Source organism: Dysidea avara, chromosome 9 (genome assembly GCF_963678975.1).
Source record: "Dysidea avara chromosome 9, odDysAvar1.4, whole genome shotgun sequence".
NCBI lineage: Eukaryota > Metazoa > Porifera > Demospongiae > Dictyoceratida > Dysideidae > Dysidea > Dysidea avara.
Window position 1 is genome coordinate 9827764 of NC_089280.1, and position 19377 is coordinate 9847140.

General features: G+C 37.4%; 1 protein-coding gene across 1 annotated transcript in view; it reads left to right on the plus strand.

Moving 5' to 3' along the window:
* The first annotated feature begins 303 nt into the window (after nucleotides 1-303).
* LOC136266056 (uncharacterized) overlaps nucleotides 304-19377 on the plus strand; it is a 76528-nt gene continuing 57454 nt past the window's right edge. The window contains exon 1 of the mRNA XM_066061013.1: nucleotides 304-608. Coding sequence (XP_065917085.1) covers nucleotides 363-608 — 246 coding nt within the window. The 5' untranslated portion in view covers nucleotides 304-362. The remainder of the gene's footprint in view (nucleotides 609-19377) is intronic.

Here is a 19377-nt window from a genome sequence, read left to right on the forward strand (position 1 = left end):
GCGGTGATCACGTGATTAACCAGTTTCCTGTATTGCATAACTTTGTGGTTAAGCAAGTTTGCACATAACGAGATTGATAAAAATTAGTGTGCGGCTGCCGGACGAATAGACATTGCGGAAAATTTTGTAAGTGGTTCAAGAGCCCTCCTTGACTTTCCGAATTCCTATTCTAAAAGTTTCATGAGGAATAAATCACCACAAGCCGAGTTGTAGCCTCCTGATGGAGTTCCGTAATTGAGCCCCGTGGAAGTTGTGGTTACTGGTAATTTGACGTCTATAGCGGAAGTATAAGGGTGTAGCTATTTGACTCACTTTCTGAAAAGTACACAACGCCCTTTGAAGTGAATAACGGGAAAAGAAAGATGTTGTCTGCTTTGTTGATCGCTTCATGGTTTGCCCTCTCCTTGGGCCAGACGACCAACTGTATAAACGCTTACAACGCAACTTTGGGTGACTCATCAACCGATAATGGAGCATGCAGATTGACGTTGTTTTCATTCATTATCGGCTCACCCGGCCCGGACTCTGCAGAAACGATTGCCGTATGTCAGCAAGGCCAGGATTGTAACAGCAGGCTTGAGAACATAGCTTCTATCTGTGGAGACACGGTAAGCGCTCTATAATAAGCTATCTAGTTATAGCTATCTATATAGCTACTGTAGCAGCTAGCTACATGTTTCATTTCACTGATTTCCTTCGAGCTTGTGTAGCTAATTGCTATTAAAAGCGACCAAAAAGTACGTAGCGATATCCGCTATATAATTACTTATTTTATCATCATTACTGTACAAACTCAAAATTGAGTATAATTGTACAAAAAGAATGAGGGAAAAGGTAGTTAAGTAATTAAGGTAGCTAGTTACATGTTCAACTTACTTTTAAAAGTTTCAAGGCTATTTGATGTTACTGCATTAGTGCATTAGTGGGCAAGCTGTTCCAGAGTCTAATAGCACGAGGATAAAATTTCAGTAGTTGTCTAGCTATGTGGTTCTGTAGGGCTATTTTGTTTACTGATGTGTTGAAAGTGATGTGATGATGAAATGCTTAGACCCAGCCGACTGCATCAATCACCCCTGACATTGCTATGTTCGTTGTTTAGTAGTTTGCTAAGTGATCAGGTTACAGCTCCAGCAGTGAATATATGTTCAGAAAATAAGGTCAAATCCAACATGCTGCTCTAAGCATGACTAAGGCCACAGATTCATTATTCATCATAGCTGTTGCTATCATAGTTAAGATTCTAAATTCTAAATAAGGTTTGTGTGAAACTATGGAGTGGCCTAATGATTATCACAAAAGCCCTTACACCTCGTTTGGAGTTAGTATTAAAAGGGATCAAAAAACAGTCAGTAAAGTATCACTTCCCGCATGTTCGTCTCCTAATTACCTTGGACATAATGCAATCCATTTGCTCAGTTTTGGGGGCAGCACCAGAAGCACACAACAATATATTGATGTGGGCAGCATGTTGTTTGGCATTTTTTTGGTTTTTTAAGATCCATCGAATTCACTGTGCCACGGCAGTCAGAATATGATTCTGCTGTACACCTCTCTGTCACAGATATCACAGTATATAGATAGCATTGAGATGCCAACAATGGTGCATGTACAAATAAAAGAATCAAAAACAGATCCCTTCCGTAAAGGGGCTACAATATGCCTAGTCAAGATGGACAACGAACTTTGTCCAGTATTAGCCTTGCTCCCATACTTAGTTCTGCATGGTGCTCATCCAGGACCCTTGTTTATCATGCAAGATCATACTTTCTTGACCAGGGCCAAGTTTACAGACAGGCTGCGAGAGATACTTAAAGCGGCTAGTATTCAGTCACAGTTTTCGAAGCAATGCAGCAACTACTGCAGCTGAAGCCAACATCCCAGACGTGCATATTAAGATGTTGGGTAGGTGGGCAAGTGAAGCATATCAAGTTTATGTCAAGTCTGCACCAGAAATTTGGCCAAGGTGTCCAAGCAATTATCGACATCTATTAAAAAGCAAAGCAGCAAATCATCTAAAGGCAACTGACTCATCATGTAGATCATAGTACTTATAATTAGTTTTAACTATAGCTACAATAATATAATTATACCATTTTTTGATATGGGTAATCATTCCAAAAAAAATTGTTACAGGCATATAGAGGGCTAATTACACTCATAAGATGGAATGTTGTTGCTGTTGTTGTTGTTTCTTAATTTGGTCCTTCTTGGAGGGAAAAGGTTGCACCTTTTCTGTAGTATGTTAATTACATTTATTGCAATTAATTCCCTCCAAGATGTGGTGATTAGTAAGCTAAAACTGGTAAATGAACTGAATTATTAAGAGAATTTGGTAAATAAGAATAATAAAGGAGGGAGAAGGCCTGTACACCTACCAAAACTCCCATTTTTCTAAAGGGATCTTGGGGCAATAGGTTAAATCTTTGATCACATTAACAGCCATTATAAAGCAAGTTCTGTATACCGGAAGTAGTTCCAAATCCTAATAAAGTATATTGCAGTTCTAGCACACAAACCCTGCATGTTATGTAGTGAAATTTGGTTGTAATTGAAACAGCAAGATATCTGCTATAAATAAGATAGGCAAGCTCTTTATTATATTTTGTTGATTTATAGCTACCACCAGTTACAAGTGCCTTCAAAGTAACTATTTGGTGTCAACTTGTAATAAAGAGAGTGTTTATGCATTAAGCCACTATTGCAACTCTGGACTTTAGTAGTTATGTACTAGTACCACAAAAGACTAGATAGCAATTAACATAATGGGGCTATTATTATAGATCATATAGTTTTCTTGTTATCCACCTACCATGAAGTTAACATTGCCTGTAAGTACTATTTGCTATACAGCAAAGAAACTGTTTCTTTAAATTAGGAATGGGCAATTATTCGCTTACCATGATAATTGTGATTATTTTGTTGGCAATAATTGACATTGTCTAATTTTCATTAACTAGTGATAATCAAACTTGGCAATTATCATGTAATAACCGTAGAATTTTTAAAAGAATAATCATTCATACAGTGGTTAAGTGGACAATGATCATGAAAACACTTAACAATGGTAGATGACAATAATCGTATGGCAGAAATATCAATACCGCCCATCCCTACTTCACACAAGTACACAAAAAATTGGAATTTATAACTAGAGTAGGGTGTGTACTTGTTTGTTAACTTTTTTGTAGAAAAAACTGGTGAACCCATGCATACCGCAACAAAAAAGAAATGGCACCACGTGCCCCAGCTGTCAATTATTGTCTGAAAAGTGAAGTATCCATTATGTTTCATTATCAGTTGCAGTGTTCAACTTGTTACACAGCACTATGAATCTAGAGTTCGAAAAGCACCTCTGCAATCGAAGTAGCTACTATGAAAAATATGGACGATTTTTCATTATGAAGAGAAGCCATCATGTGCTACCACCACATCAACACTTTTTGATGTCAGCAAAGATGAATGGGACACGAAGGAGGACACTGGTAAGTCTGTGAAAATTCATTGTTCATACTGCGGTATACCAAAAGGCACCTCTGGGCCAAAGCAATGTCGAACAGTGAAAAATCAAGCCCGTGGCCTTAGCTGTTATTGAGTTACACTTATCTGAAGACATCAGTCAGATACTCATTCAGAAATTCGTTTTATAAACCTTTTAAAAATTTCATAACAATTTGTTGGAAACGTTTCTGGTCGATCTGAAGGCTTGTTTTGGGCTTAGTTTTACCTAACCAAAACTGCCTCATTGTCATCAGGGAAAAGCAAGGCTGGTTTTTGGGTGATGCTTTTTCATGGGCCACGTCCACACCTTTGTGGTTCCTACTGTCGCACTGTATGATGACTGGTCACTATGCCTATTATTACACGCCAAAATTATAGAGGTGTTACTCACTACTGTGCAAGAGAAAACTGATGCAGAAGTGCTGCACTAACTCAATTCATTGCAAAAAATGTAAAACGGTTACTGTATACAGGAAACTCATTAATAGTATAGAGTATAAAAAACCATAATGTTTCTACAAGAATTCACCTTTTTGTATCATGAGATTATATTTACAAAAACAATACGATTTACAATATGATCACCGTTTTTGCTAGAGACCACAATGCATGCTGCAGTATGTGGCTTGTGTAGTAAGAAGAAACCTGTAATTGTGAAGACAGTGATAGCTAAGTGGCAAAGAATGTGTCATATGAAATGCATGAAATTTTTGTGGCAATGATAATTAATTTTGTGGTTTATTGTGGTATCTGAAATGGTAATTATGGGATGGTTCTGTTATGAGCAGTTGATGAAGTAGGCTACTCAGCATGACAGTGCAAATTGCCATATTTGTGGCTAATCAGCAACAAAACATTTCCTGTTTTCAGACAACTCCTGGCTTATTTTCCCTCCTCCATATTTGTGGTTTATCCTCCTTTTGTCCGTGGTTATGACCTTTTCCATATATATATACATAGTTCAGACCATATATGTATCTGTGGTCTTGTTGACCTCAGTCTCAGTTCTGGTTGCTTTGTCATGGCCTCTGGGGTGTATCTCTGAACATGCATATCATATAGTGGGTATATATGGCGAGACATTAATTGCGCATTTTGGGTTATTCACTAATAATTAATTCATGAGTATTTTGGCACCATGATAATAATGATATCACCTAAGGTCATTATGCTGCTGAAAGCTTCACCACTAAGCACTCTGAAGGTACTTTTTCCCAGTCAGAACTGTGTCTGGTAACTATGTGAGTTGAAGTAAAAGGTACAGATTAGAAAATGCGCACATGATTTGAGCTAACAAACCATTCTTGAAACAAAATTATTTCAATAATACATACAGAAAACAAACAAAAATGATACTATTATTCTCGTCCTGATGGCACTCCTATCCACCATGCTAAACTCTATGGTAAGAGGTTATAACTAAAGCCTACAGATCTACCTAGCTTTCATGAACAAGGGGACAGTTCTGGCTTGATACGAACTGGACTTGCCTGACATGAATAACACTGTGGAATTTGTCAGGATTTTGTCTTGGTCTTGATTGTTGTACTTCCAAAGCAATAACAGTCCACAATAGTCCCAGGATAAGTAATGATACCTAAACTACTTAATACTGATGAGAATGAATCACAAGTCCTTTGGAAATGAACAGGTCTGATAATTAATAGGACATTCTTCAATTCCACACACCACAATATTGAACCTGCAATCAGTGAGTGGATTCACACTAGAAGCAGGAAGCTGGTCACTAGCCACAGATACCCTGAGGCTGTTGCTGATGTTTGCTGATTTATCACTGGAACTATACTAAGATTTTTAATGATAGTATTTATTTCTGCTAGATCCTTATCAAGTTTTGCATTGCGAGTAGCAAGGTCGTCAACTTACGAAGAAAGCTTGATAGTTCCATCAAGGACTGATTTTGGAAACCAGCAGCTGTTTAAAACATAGCTACATTAAATTTGCAAAGGTAGATGATGTTTTCACTGTTAACTAACAGAATGTTGTTTAGAGACTTAAAATGGTTTCTAGGAATGCCTTCACAAGCTGCATGTATTTATGAGAGACATATGTGGACTTGCTAAGGGCCTGAGCCTGCAGAGTGCCAGGAGAAATGTCATATTTTGGCTTCTTTCACTTCAGACTGTTTCTGTCTGTAGCCAAAGCATTCTTGCTCATGTTGACCTTGACCTCTTCAGACTTAACGTAGCAACTTAAGTGGTTATGCTTGGTTGTATATTAGTATTGCTGTGCAGACCTCTATAGAGTAGGAGGCACAGATCACAGCATTCATAATGTACAAATTAAAGCCAAGCTATATAGTTTTTTGCTTGAACTATTCAATATCCTTAGAAATCATGTGGTGGGGTAGAGCATTCCAGATATTGATTGCCCAGGGAAACAAGTTGAATCAAGACACACGGTAGTGTGTCGTGCGGCCCAAGAAGCCGGCGTGCCACACCTTTAGTATATTTACAGGAAGAAAGAAAACGCGATTTTCACACCTTGTAGCTAGCTCCATGATCCTTTATCTGATTGGAACTAGTTTCACTACAGAGCCTCAGAGGTGCCCGCTAGGTAGGCCACACTACATAACCAAATTTGAAGGAAATCGCCGTAGCCGTTTCTGAGATATGAGTGGCCAAAGTTTCGTTTTAGTCTCTTTAGTCGTTTTTTTCTTCATCATAGGGGGGGCTACGGGGGCTTCGATTTCTTTTCCCACACTTCGCAAAAAATTGCTATAAAACACAAACTTGCAACTCCATTGTATCAATATTTTGCACAAGTAAAGAGCGTATAAAGGTACATTCGCGTACCAAGTTTGCTATGAATCTGATAAATATCCAAGGAGCTCGAGTTATGAGCGTTTATTTATGTAAAAAAAGATGAAACTTTTGTCATGGCTACGGGATAAACCGAGTAGAGGAATAACTTGATAATTCGTGTGTACATAGGCTGATCATTGTAGGAGTGCTTTTTGGTGGTTAGAACAGCAACAAACTTACAGCTACAAAGTTACAAAGCAAAAACCAAGCAAGTGTAAAATTGCGGGATCGAGATAGTCTAATAGAGCAGTCACTGGGGGGCAAAAAAGGTGCATAAAAAATGTCGAAAAAAATGAACTGATCATGACCAGAGTGTGAACCAAGGACTTCCATACCTAACGCTTGCATCCTTAACTACTGAACCACTGCTATCTCAGCTGATCACTTCACTTAATTTCTACCTTATAAATGAAAACTCTAGCTTAATACAGTAAGTAAAACTGATCTACCAATAGAAAATCTAGAACATTCTATCTGTGTTCTAGCTATTAGATGATTTCAGCGAAAGCAAAAATGTGCGCTCTACATGTATTAGAGCATTAGCACCATACTATTGTTGCAACACTTTGAGGCTCAATCTAGTAGCTATTTCATCAAATCAGAGTGTATCTATCAGTGGTATATTTGTAGTATTAACTTAGTTTCGCCCCCAGATGGTCTGCGAGCAGACTAGTATACCAATCATCACCATCATAATCATCGTAATTAATGATTGGAACAATCTTACGAGTGATATTGTAGGAAATTCTTTATTAAATAATTTTAAATCAGCTATAGATAATTACTTTTATGACTATAGATTTATGTTAATGTAATAATTATATTCATAGTTAATTTTTGTTCATTGCATCTAATTTATGTATGTATATGTATGTAATTGAATGGGTGTACAGGCTTCTAAGCCTCAACCCAAATCACATCATAATCATAATCATAATAATAAGCGCTATGCTAGCAAAACCTGTGATACAACAGCCTGGAAATCATATCCCAGTAAAAAGGTGCAAGATTTGGTTTTTGCAAATACAAAAAGAAGTGAAATCCACTCAAAAACAGCCAAGCTGTAAAAAAAGAGTGCGGCCCTCAAAATCCTGGGTGAAAAAAGTTGTAAAATCAAAGGTGGTGGCTATGAAATGGCTGCAATGATGTTAATGCTAAAAAAATTTAATAATGGCTGTGCTTTGTTAAAATTTATTAGCATTAACATCATTGCAGCCATTTCTTGGCTGCCACCTTTGATTTCACAACTTTTTTCACCCAGGCTTTTGAGGGCCGCACTCTTTTTTTTTACAGCTTGGCTGTTTTGAGTGGATTTATGCTACTTCTAAAAACCAGGTGCCCATGCGGTTAATGCTATCCTATTCTAGGTTAATAGGCAGTTAATCAACCATTGGCTTATATTAATGCTACATATGCTATTATTAATTCTAATTTAATGCATTTTGTAATTCGTTATTCATTTTGTAATTCGTGAATTATTTTGAATTCAGTAATTATGTTACTTTGCACTGTTAAGAAAGCATAACCCTAACAAACCACTTAAACTGTGAATTGTACACAGAAGTATCTACTCAACTGTTTTATAGTGAGTCTATTGTGTTTTTTGATGTGAATTGCTTAGAGAAAGCCTCAGGGCTGCCCTTCATTTTCATTCAGATAAGTATGGAACATGCCCCGTTTCTCTATAAGGAATTTTGGCCATGCCAGGCACTGGGTGGGCACGTTGTTCAGCCATGCAATACACATAGACATGCCCATCTTCATATTGACATCAATATAGCTTTTAAAAATGTATTGTGCATCACCATGCGTATGTGCTGTACCTACTGTACACTAACTGTATGCAGGGGTAACTAACACAATTATGAATGCTAGCTAGCTATTCTCTTCTAAAAATACATGCAACAATGCAATAGAGTCTTAATACCAGACTTGAATTAATCAAAAATTCTAGAATTAAAAGATGAGGCACTTATAATAGTATTACTCCATCATGTGATGACTTTAAATTGGAAAGGAATTTATCAGCCTACAAGCAAAAAAGATAACAAATGCTGATTAAATAAATACTCTATACCGCATCCATGCAGTTAAACGGGTGCTCTTATCTCAAGGCTGCCTCGCCTCAATTCAAGACCACACCATTGTCTGCTACACTGACAGTATACATTCAATGTGAATTTTCTGCCTTCAGTCTTCGTCATGATGCTGCCCGCAATTTATTTATGGTCATGTGATTTCACTACTATATATTGCCTCCTATTAGTAGGAAAATCCATCTCTGATTGCCACTGGTGATTATTAAGCATTGGCAAACTGTCAACGTCGAGCTGTGCTTGGATGTTTTAAGCGACTCTTCATATTGTTCGTCAGTGCATTCAGCCCACACATTTAATTATTCTGGTTAGTTGATGGTAGGGCAAATTAAGTGGCTTGATGCCCAGGCAATACCCTGGCTTGCAATTGCCTGGATCTGGCTATACAACTGAGCCTGTTGTGAAAGGCATTCATCATAAAGCCTTCAGGAACTCGCTTCACCTGTTTTTGAAGCTGGCACGTGCAAATTGTCTCAAAGTGAAATAGTGAGAGTTTACCTACCGAAAAATTTTAATTTTATACAGGTTCTGTATATACAGCCTTAATTTTTCACACATACAAGCTGCTTTTACACTGTGAAAAATGAGGGATATAAGATGGTATTTCCGGTGGCTTATTGAATACAAAAAAGCCTGTAGTATACTAACAATCCCATGTAAGGCTTTAGTTAATGTGTAAAACATACTGAAATCACATATGTGATGGTATAGTGTGGGCATCATATTAGATATAAGCTATTTCAGGTAATGTGGTAAATAAACTGAAACCATATATGCAATAGTATAGTACGGATTATGCTAAAGTATAAGATGAGTATAATACAGGATTTATATTAAGGCTTATTCGTATTCAATAAGCCACTGGAAATACTGTACCATATTATATCCGACCTTTTTCACAGTGTTAGTATAAGCTGTTTTGCTCACATGCGTACAGAAAGACAAGCAAATATTATGCTTTTTAGAAAATAATTTTAGTAAACCAGGAACACGCCCACATTTGGCCTGCTGTGGGCATGCGCCTGTTTTTGAAGGAGTACATATAATCTGGTCTTGGCACTAAATTCACCTGAATTGTCGTTATTAAAATTTTACTATTAACCTACCATCACTTGGCCGCCACCTTGGATTTCACATCTTTTTTCTCCATAGCCTTTCTCAGGGCCACACTCTTTTTTTACAGCTTGGCTGTTTTGGATTAGATTTCACTTCTTTTTGAATTTGTATAACCTATCTTTTTTTTCTTTATCACTGGAAAAAGAAAAGATGAAGCAGATGTTAAATACTTTAAATATTTCTGATTTTATCAGTAAATGTACAAATTATACATATATAATACATGTATTTATTACAGAACCCTCTACATGGTTGTTTCTTTGTAACTGAACACTGTACAAGGTGACTTCTTCTAGCTGATCTTTCTACAGGGTGAATTGTTTGTAGCTGAACTATCTACAAGGTAACTTCTTCTAGCTGATCTCTCTATTTGTTTGTAGCTGAACTATCTACAAGGTAACTTCTTCTAGCTGATCTCTCTACAGGGTGATTTGTTTGCAGCTGAACTCTTTAGATGATAGTTTCTTTGTACATGTAGCTGAACTCTCTACAAGGTGACTTCTTCTGGCTGAACTCTCTACAGGGTGATTTCTTTGTAGCTGAACTCTCTACATGATGGTTTCTTTGTAGCTGTACTTTCTACAAGGTGACTTCGTCTAGTTGATCTCTCTACAAGGCGATTTGTTTGTAACTGAACTCTCTACAAGTGATTTATTTGCAGCTGAACACTTTATGTGGTGGCTTCTTTGTAGCTGAACTCTCTACAAGGTGATCTCTTCTAGCTGATCCCTCTACAGGGTGATTTGTTTGTAACTTAATTCTCTACAAGTGATTTATTTGCAGCTGAACTCTTTATGTGGTGGCTTCTTTGTAGCTGAACTCTCTACAAGGTGACCTCTTCTAACTGATCGCTCTACTGGGTGATTTGTTTCTAGCTGAACTCTCTACAGGTGATTTGTTTGCAGCTAAACTCTCTACATGGTGGTTTCTTTGTAGCTGAACTCTCTACATGATGGTTTCTTTGTAGCTGAACTCTCTACAAGGTGACTTCTTCTAGCTGAACTCTCTACAGGGAGATTTCTTTGTAGCTGGACTCTCTACAAGGTGACTTCTTCTAGCCGATCCCTCTACAGGGTGATTTGTTTCTAGCTGAACTCTCTACAAGTGATTTATTTGCAGCTGAATTCTTTACGTGGTGGTTTCTTAGTAGCTGAACTCTCTACAAGGTGACCTCTTCTAGCTGATCTCTCTACAGGGTGATTGTTTCTAGCTGCATGAACTCTCTACAGGTGATTTGTTTGCAGCTGAACTCTCTACATGGTGGTTTATTTGTAGCTGAACTCTCTATATGATGGTTTCTTTGTACCTGAAATCTCTACAAGGTAACTTCTTCTAGCTGATTCAGTGGCGGATCTAAATGGGTTTTTGGGGTTTCAATAGAAACCCCCTTTAAATTTTAGCTTAGTGGCAGTTTCAATGCATAAACATTGCTGTATAGACAATTTGTCATAGCAAACAACTATATACCAGTGGCATGCATGCAGTTGCACTTAACTAACACCATTTATAGCTATTAAACCCTCAGCAACACTTCCCTTTTTATCTCCCACTGCATTAAAAACGATCGAAATACTCTAATAGAGCAGTCAAGTAACTACTCTAATAGAGCAATCAAAGCTACAGCTTGTAGTCACCATATTTGCCCTATATATAGTTAGCTATTGTATTTATTAACTATTTACAGTTTATAGCATTGAATTTATTGTAATTGCTAACTAAAAATAGCTTAAAATCCGATCTCAGAACTTCTAAAATCTCAAAATTTTCCGAAGAATTGTCATCAGATGCCTTATTTAACTATACCAATTTTCAGAAACTCTCGTTTAAAAATCCTAGATCCGCCACTGTGATCCCTCTACAGGGCGATTTGTTTGTAGCTGAATTCTCTACATGGTGATTTGTTTGCAGCTGAACTCTCTACATGGTGGTTTCTTTGTAGCTGAACTCTCTACAAGGTGACTTCATCAAGCTGTACTCTCTACAGGGTGATCTTTTCGTAGCTGAACTCTCTACAGGGTGATATATTTGCAGCTGAACTCTCTACATGATGGTTTCTTTGTAGCCGAACTCTCTGCAGGGTGATTTGTTTGTAGCTGAACTCTCTACAGGGTGATTTGTTTGTAGCTGAACTCTCCACAGGATGGTTTCTTTGTAGCTGAACTCTCCACAGGATGGTTTCTTTGTAGCTGAACTCTCTACAGGATGGTTCTTTGTAGCTGAACTCTCTGCAAGATGACTTGCTTGTAGCTGAACTGTCTAAAATATTAACTGGTTGTTGCTGAACTCCCTACAGCATAACTTGCAATGTAATAGAAGTCTATAATGGAGTAAGTCATGAACTACTGTAGCTTAATGCTCTATTAGGGTGACTGTTCTATTAGAGTATCTCGATCTCGCATTTGCTACACGGAGTTGGCTTTGGAATCATAACTCAGTGGTTTGTAAACCGATTGTGCTGTACTACTGCAAGGACTTTCTACGATGACTATTTTAGCTACAAACCAATTTTCAGCTCACTGCTCTAAGTGATTTTCCTGGTAGGCGTGAAAATTATTTGTATTTTATTCACGAATCTCGATAGCGCAATTGTTACACACCTTCGGTTTCATGTCATACTCCATGATCTTAATTTCGATTGATTTCAAACCACCAAAAGGCACTCCTACAATGGTTGATCTATCCACAAACCGACTTTCAATTCATTCCATGTAGCGATTTACCCTGTAGGCGTGACAACAAATCAATCTTGTTTTACGCGAATAATCGATCATAACTCCTGAACCATTCACCAAATTTGCACCACAATTGATACTAGGATTCGTCGTTGGACTCCCTTTATGTGTGCCAAATTTCAAAGCGATCGGAATACGCATTTGTGTTTCATAGCAATTTTTCAAAGTGTGCGAAAAGACGAATAAGAAAAAAAACGAAGAAACAAAAACGAACTTTTGGGCACTCATATCTCGGAAATTGCTATGGCGAGTTTCTTCAAATTTGGTATGTGGGGTGGCCTACCTGGCGGGCACTTCTGCGGAAAAACTGGTTCCAATTGGATGAATGATCACGGAGCTACAAAGGTGTGAAAATTGCGTTTTCTTTCTTCCTGCCAATGTCTACTCACTGTGTAAGGCGCCGGCTTCTTGGGCCGCACGACACACTATCGTGTGTCTTGATGAACAGGTTGCTATGTTGAGTGTATTCTATTTCTCTAATGAGTGCATAAAGGAATGTTCTGAAATTCAGGAGCATTTGAATACGAATTCATAACATTCAGATTCTACGCAGGCGTCCAATGTACATAATTATGTCACTTGCAGCTGAAAATAGTACAGGGTGCAACAGGCGCCATGTGTCAAATTCTTAACATGTGCTTTGTTATTGTTTACACTTATAGTCAGTACACATTCACATGAGCCCCCGCCAAATATAGTAATATCAAAGAGGTGAACATTTGTTCACTCCCCATGGTTTTGTACTGGAACAAGCATGTTTTCATGTTGTAAACATGTTTGCATGCCTGAGTCGTCCATACTAAATGCATGGGATATTTTTTAAAGCCTCAACTCACTTCACTGTTTGAAGGTTTTAGTTTACTAATTTGTTAAGCTGCTTTACTGTAGTTGTACCCAGTTATACTCATAACTTAAGAATGAATTCACCTATTGACTTCAAATAAAAACCAAGTTGTTTCTATCAACAAGATCTTTATTTTGGTACCATGTTTTAACAAGTTAATTAGTGCCTCAGGGAGTTAAAGACAAAAATGATCAATTTTCTGTACAAAATTGGCCATAAAGATCACCATAGGTCGAATCAGCGATGGTACTATATCTAAAAATACATATGCATGTATTGAGGAGTACTACTTATGTGGAAAATTTCATGGCTTTATGAAAAAGTGCATGATTTTTTGGTTGTGCCGCTATACTAAACTACTAAAATAGCAAACAATTAACTGTTCCATATATTGGGGATATACCACTCTAGTGAAGTAAGAAACTTCAAGCAGTGCTTGTTCTTTCCCATATCAAAGCGCTTTTTTATAAACAGTTCCAGCATTTGAAGGGCTTCACAGTGCTACTAAATGTTTGAGTAGCTGGTCCTTGTAACAAGGATTATTAATAAGAAACGAGGGCTCAGGTGAAAGTGGACAGGCTATAGTTAACAGCCTATTGTCTACAGTCAGGTGTATATGAAGCTACACATCATGGCTAGCAAGCCAGGTGTGAGGTTGATTACAAAGAGTATTTCAACAAGTAAATTCTCACAAAAATAAGTCTTGCTCCTTAGACCCATAAATTAAAAATTTTAATTGTGGGTTTTAAATATTAGAAACATTTGAATAATCCACAATTTTTCATTCAAACATTTGAATGCTCAATTCTAGTATTCGTTTATGGACTATCTCTAATAAAATGGCTGTACAAAGCTAATGGCATCATTAAACATACATGGAGTAAAATTTTGCTTTACCGCAATGCATTTTGTATTCTTCATAGCAAGATATGTTACAGCCTGTTTACACTAGCCATCTAGTTCAAACTATCTTGAACCAGAGCGATTTCCAAGGTAGTATTAATGTATACCATATTGAACAGAATTGTGTCGAACTAAGGACCTGCTAGGGATGTGGGTCTGGTTTGATCTAATTTGCTCCACTTACCAATATAATTACCAAATGGCTCAGATAACACAGTGCTTGCATGCTATTTTTGGATTATATGAAGAAGGTGAAATCAAACATATCAATGCTGTTAGGCCTGGTTACAACTAGTTGGTCGATAAATATAACCGGATATGAAGCACACGTAGTTCTGTGCATACACAAAGAATCCATATAAAGTTGTCATGCTTTGACACCTTTGGCCTTTTGTATAGCAAGCAAGGTGCAAGTTCTGGGCATGGGTAGGTGGGACCATTGATACGCTCAACTCCACCTTCTTCATATAGTCACAAATAACATGCAAACACTGCATGATCTGAGCCATTGGTAATCATAGTTCAGAAGGCTCAGTCTCGCATATCAATGATGATGTTTGTAGCTCCAACCCTCATATTTAAAAGAGTGCATTAATATTTGTACATAATACAAAAAACACTTGCATCAATAAAGATTAGGTCTCACCATGCCTGATAGACAGCACAGTTCGGCCATAAGAGGGATTACAACTATGGAAGATTTATTTTTTTAATTTTTTAATTTATTTTTATTTAATCAGGGAAAATAGCATCAGCCAAAAAGGCTGTTTTTCAGCTATGCCCTGAGAACACAAATACAATATGAGTAACTTACAGTACATACATACATACACAAAACGAAGTTACAACATGCAATACAATTTCTTAAATTCTGACACAATTTTAGCACCATAAAGTGCTGATGGTAATCTGTTCCAGATGGCTGTGCCCCTGAAGGCCAATGACCGTTTGCCAAAATTAGTTCGAACACTGGGAACATATAACCTGTGTACGTTTCTACTAGAGCGACCAGTGACATCTACAGCAAACGAAAAAACTCCATGTAAATAAGGAGGAGAAATCCTATTAACAATCTTAAAAACTTGAAGAGCGGTATGAAAAGTATGCCTTTCAGTTAGAGACAATCGCAAATTAAAGTTATCAGAAGATGGTAGTGATGATGTAAATTTAGAATGAAGTCTCTCTAAACGACGAGTACCAGCAGAATTTGATGATGACCACACAGTATCACAGTAATCTAAAATGGGTAGAATATAAGCTTGATACAATAACTGCAGAACATTAGAGGAAGCCGGCTTGACTCGATTTACAGCAAAAAGCTTCCTTCTAACTCTACTAAGAACATAACCCACATGAGCTTTCCAAGTAAGATGTTGATCCAAATATACACCCAGATAGGGTTAGATGGGTAGAGGGTGCTGTGAACAAGGTAACATCAATACCTGACATTTTCAGGGCGTCCTTCAATCATTGTGCATTGGCGTACAACACCACTGGATTATGTGGTTTGACAATGGCTGAGAACAGTTGGGTATGTCCCCTCCTTAGTGGTGCAGTAGCCTGTTTTTTGATACTGACATAGGGTCTTCACTGGGCAAAGCTGTTTGTTATCAGGAAAACTTGTAAAGTAGTACTCTGTCAGGAATTTGCCCTGCCTAGATTGTTTGGCCAGTGAAGAGGGTAGGAAAACCACACCTTCTGGCTTGTACTGGCAGTTAATGACACAAGATCAGCAGACCAATCTATGACATAAGTATGACTAACTTCAATGTCAGCAACTTCAAGGATAGGGTGTTAGTATCATCCCACTGCTGCACAGTATCAATTTGGACATTCCAAGTGACTTAATATCATTATCGAGGAAGGGGGGCCTTGTATAACAGGCCCCGTTCAGAACTCTACCTACTAATGGATGCTTTCCTACCTCCACATTGTCCAATCTGTCATGCACGCTGGAAATTGCTGATCTGCAAGCATTCAATGAGGTTTTCCAATATCCCAGGGAGCTGTACTATCCCTTCGGGGGATTGGCTATGCTTCAACTCCTCAACATCAGTGCAGAATGTTGATAACTATTGCTCCATTCTCTATAATGTGTCTCAAAGCAGAGTGAATCACCTCCAAACGTCACGATGGAGACTTGGATGACATAGATAAATACACAAACAACCAACACTAGCGGGTTAAAAAAAGGCCAAAGGTGGCAATTTGATATGGATTCTTTGTGCATTTGTAGAAGCACATGTGCTTCATATCTAGTTCTATTTAACTAACTGTAACTCTAGGAAACCAGGCCTAACACCTTTGATATGAAAGACTGAGCCTGCTGAAATATAAACAGTTGTGACTCTGCAGTTCGATTTGGCTTTAATAAACAGAAAAAGATATGGAAAACTACAGCTAAAATGGTGATAGTAATGATGAATGGAGTGACAGTAATGTATTTAGGTGATGATATGGAAGGAATAACACAATGGCTCAAAAACAAACAGGTGTCTGTTCAAGTGATTAGTCAACTAACTCCATGGATTTGAGATGCTGTCATCAACAATTAAAACTTTATCATGCCTACTAACCTGACGATAATAGAAAGCAGAAATCCTAACACCATTAACAATCTCTACTTCATCAAAATTATGATTGTGACCTCTGTTTAAAGTTTTTGGTGATTGGAGTGGGCCCAGCCTTTGTAGTATAAACACCACACAATGATTGATCTGGATTGCACTGATGTGATCTTATTCAGAGTGATCTTGTAGTATAAACAGGCTGCTCAACACTCAAACAGACACTTCCATAGGGTCCTGTTTATGGAATAGCGAACTTTTTACAATAGAGCACCTTAATTTTATTATGTAATCATGTAGCTAGCATTGTATCTTGTTAGCTAGAATAGGTGAGTTAAACTGTTGTTGGAGTTGCTTGGATACCAAGATATTGTCATACAGTGATGGAGACAGGTGAAGAGACAGTTGGCTGTTTTATATCAGATGTGGTTTAGTGAACAACTTGTGCAACATTAAAATGAGATTAATACAGATCACACTTAAGATTTATTTCTGAGCAAACAAATAGTTAGAATTTTGTTGTTTGGTCACAGAAATTTGGCCATCAATTGGTTATTAATTCAGCTATAATGTACTTTTACTGTCTTAGTATAAGTTAGATCCTGTAACTGAGATGTGACAATTCTGTCTCCAGGAAGCAGCGATAGGTGAGAGCTTCAATTTCTCTTCAGCTCTTTGACAAAACATGTTTAGTCTAACAATGGGTAGGTAAAAATTTAGCAATCAACAGTGGACCTAGGGACCAGGGACCCATATGGACCCTACCTTAATTTTATGTACTTCATGGCATTTATGTGCACACGTACAAGGGAAAATTTTAAGTGTAAGTTAGAGACCTAGCATGACAATCTACTTGGATTTTAAAAACCAAGGCAAAGCCAAGGTTTTAAAACATGATGATCCTAGGGCATAGTCTCTAACTGACTTTGAAAATGGGAGTGTTTTATATAGATAGAGTCATTGTTGGAATGAATTAGGTGTTGCTTTAAAATTGTCATGCAGTCTTAACAGGAGTGCTGAAGACTAAACATGTTTTGTCGAAGAGCTGATGAGAAATTGAAGCTCTCACCTATCGCTGCTTCCTGAAGATGGATGCTAGTCAAGATAATGATAGTCATGTCGAGAAGGAAACTGATCAGTTGCTGCCATTACACATGCCATGGTGTCACACCAGTGTGAACATTTGGCTTGAGTGATTAAGATGATGACAAGTTGTCACAAGTTGTATATATTTTTGGTATAACAGCAGTATAAAGACCAGGCTTGATTTTGCATATGGATGGACTAAGATGAAACATGCTTATAACACTCTAGAAAATAGATGAACGCTACACAGAAGTTTTTGCAATATTACTGAACTTCTCCATTTATCCTGACAAATGTAGCCACAACATTAAATAGTACTTCCCATAATTGAATTGTTTTATTTAGGCATGCTTGTGAAAGGAATGGATTGGTTAAAATCATGTTGGCTTGTGTGACTTACTCACTGTAAGCAATTAGCCTGTAATATGTTTGGGATAGCAAATCAATGATCAAAAGCAATTAGCTCCCAAAGATCAAAGTGTTTTATGCATACCAGTTTCTAAGGAGTCAAAAGAAATAAAAAGTATAAAAAAGGCAGGTCACCTACACCTAATAGTGGAACCCTACTTCTTATCTTCAGGTGTAGGCAATCTCCCTTCTTTTGCTACTTTTTAATAACTCTTTGATTCCCAATTGAACTTAAACAAGTAGAAAGAAAAATGAAGAATTTTAAGTTGGATTAGGGATCAAAGAAAAAGGGAATAGCTAAAAAGTGGTGAAATAAGGAAGGTTGCCAATACCTTCCTGCAGATCTACTAGTGGACATTAAATTCCTAAACTTCAGTCTATAACTATGGGATTAAATGTCCACTAGTATATTTGCAGGTATAGGCAACCTGTTTCATCACTTTTAGTTATTCCCTTGCTCACTACTTTTTTCTTTGATCCCTAATCCAACGTAAATTCCTAATTTTTCCTTCTACTTGTTTGTTTACTTTTAATAACATAATTATGACATATGCTCCAACATAATAATTATACTGCATTAAAAGAAAGAATGGTGCCAGAAATGCCATAAAAGTAATTTTGCATCAGAACGCATGCCCCAACAGTCAATCACATACTGTAACAGAAAGGGAGGTGGCCATTACGCTTTGTTTTAAGATATGCTCTGCCCATTATATAATGTTACAAATGAAGAACAGCATGAGAAGCATCTCTGTAAATCAATCCAATTGCTACAGAAAATATGAGTGTTAAGAATAATAGCCAACACAGCCTCAGGGAAACTGTATCATGCTATTGGCACCTTGTATTGTCAGCAAAAAGAACTGGAATGCAAAGGAGGATGAAGACAAGTCCCCATGATGCATGTATTGTAAGTACTGTGGTTGGTGAAAAGGCACTTCTCGGGACAAAGCGATGTTGAACAGTGAAGAAATCAAGCTTATCCATTGTCGAGTTTTACTTGAATGGAAGCATCATTTCATTAGTTAATTAGTCAGTCAGTCAGCATAAAATTCTGTTAGTTTTTTTTTAATTCCATAAAAAATTTTTGGAAGGGTCAGGGATTAGTCTGAAGACATTTTTGGGCTTGGCTGTGCCTAACCATTGCTGCGAAGCTATCATGAAGGGAAAATTGAGGTTGGGTGATATTTTTGGCTGGAAAAGCTCAGTTCTTCATGATCTCTAATATACAGTATTGTATGATTCCTAATTTTCTGGATATAGCTTAAAATTAGGTATACATTATGTTTATCCAGATGTGTA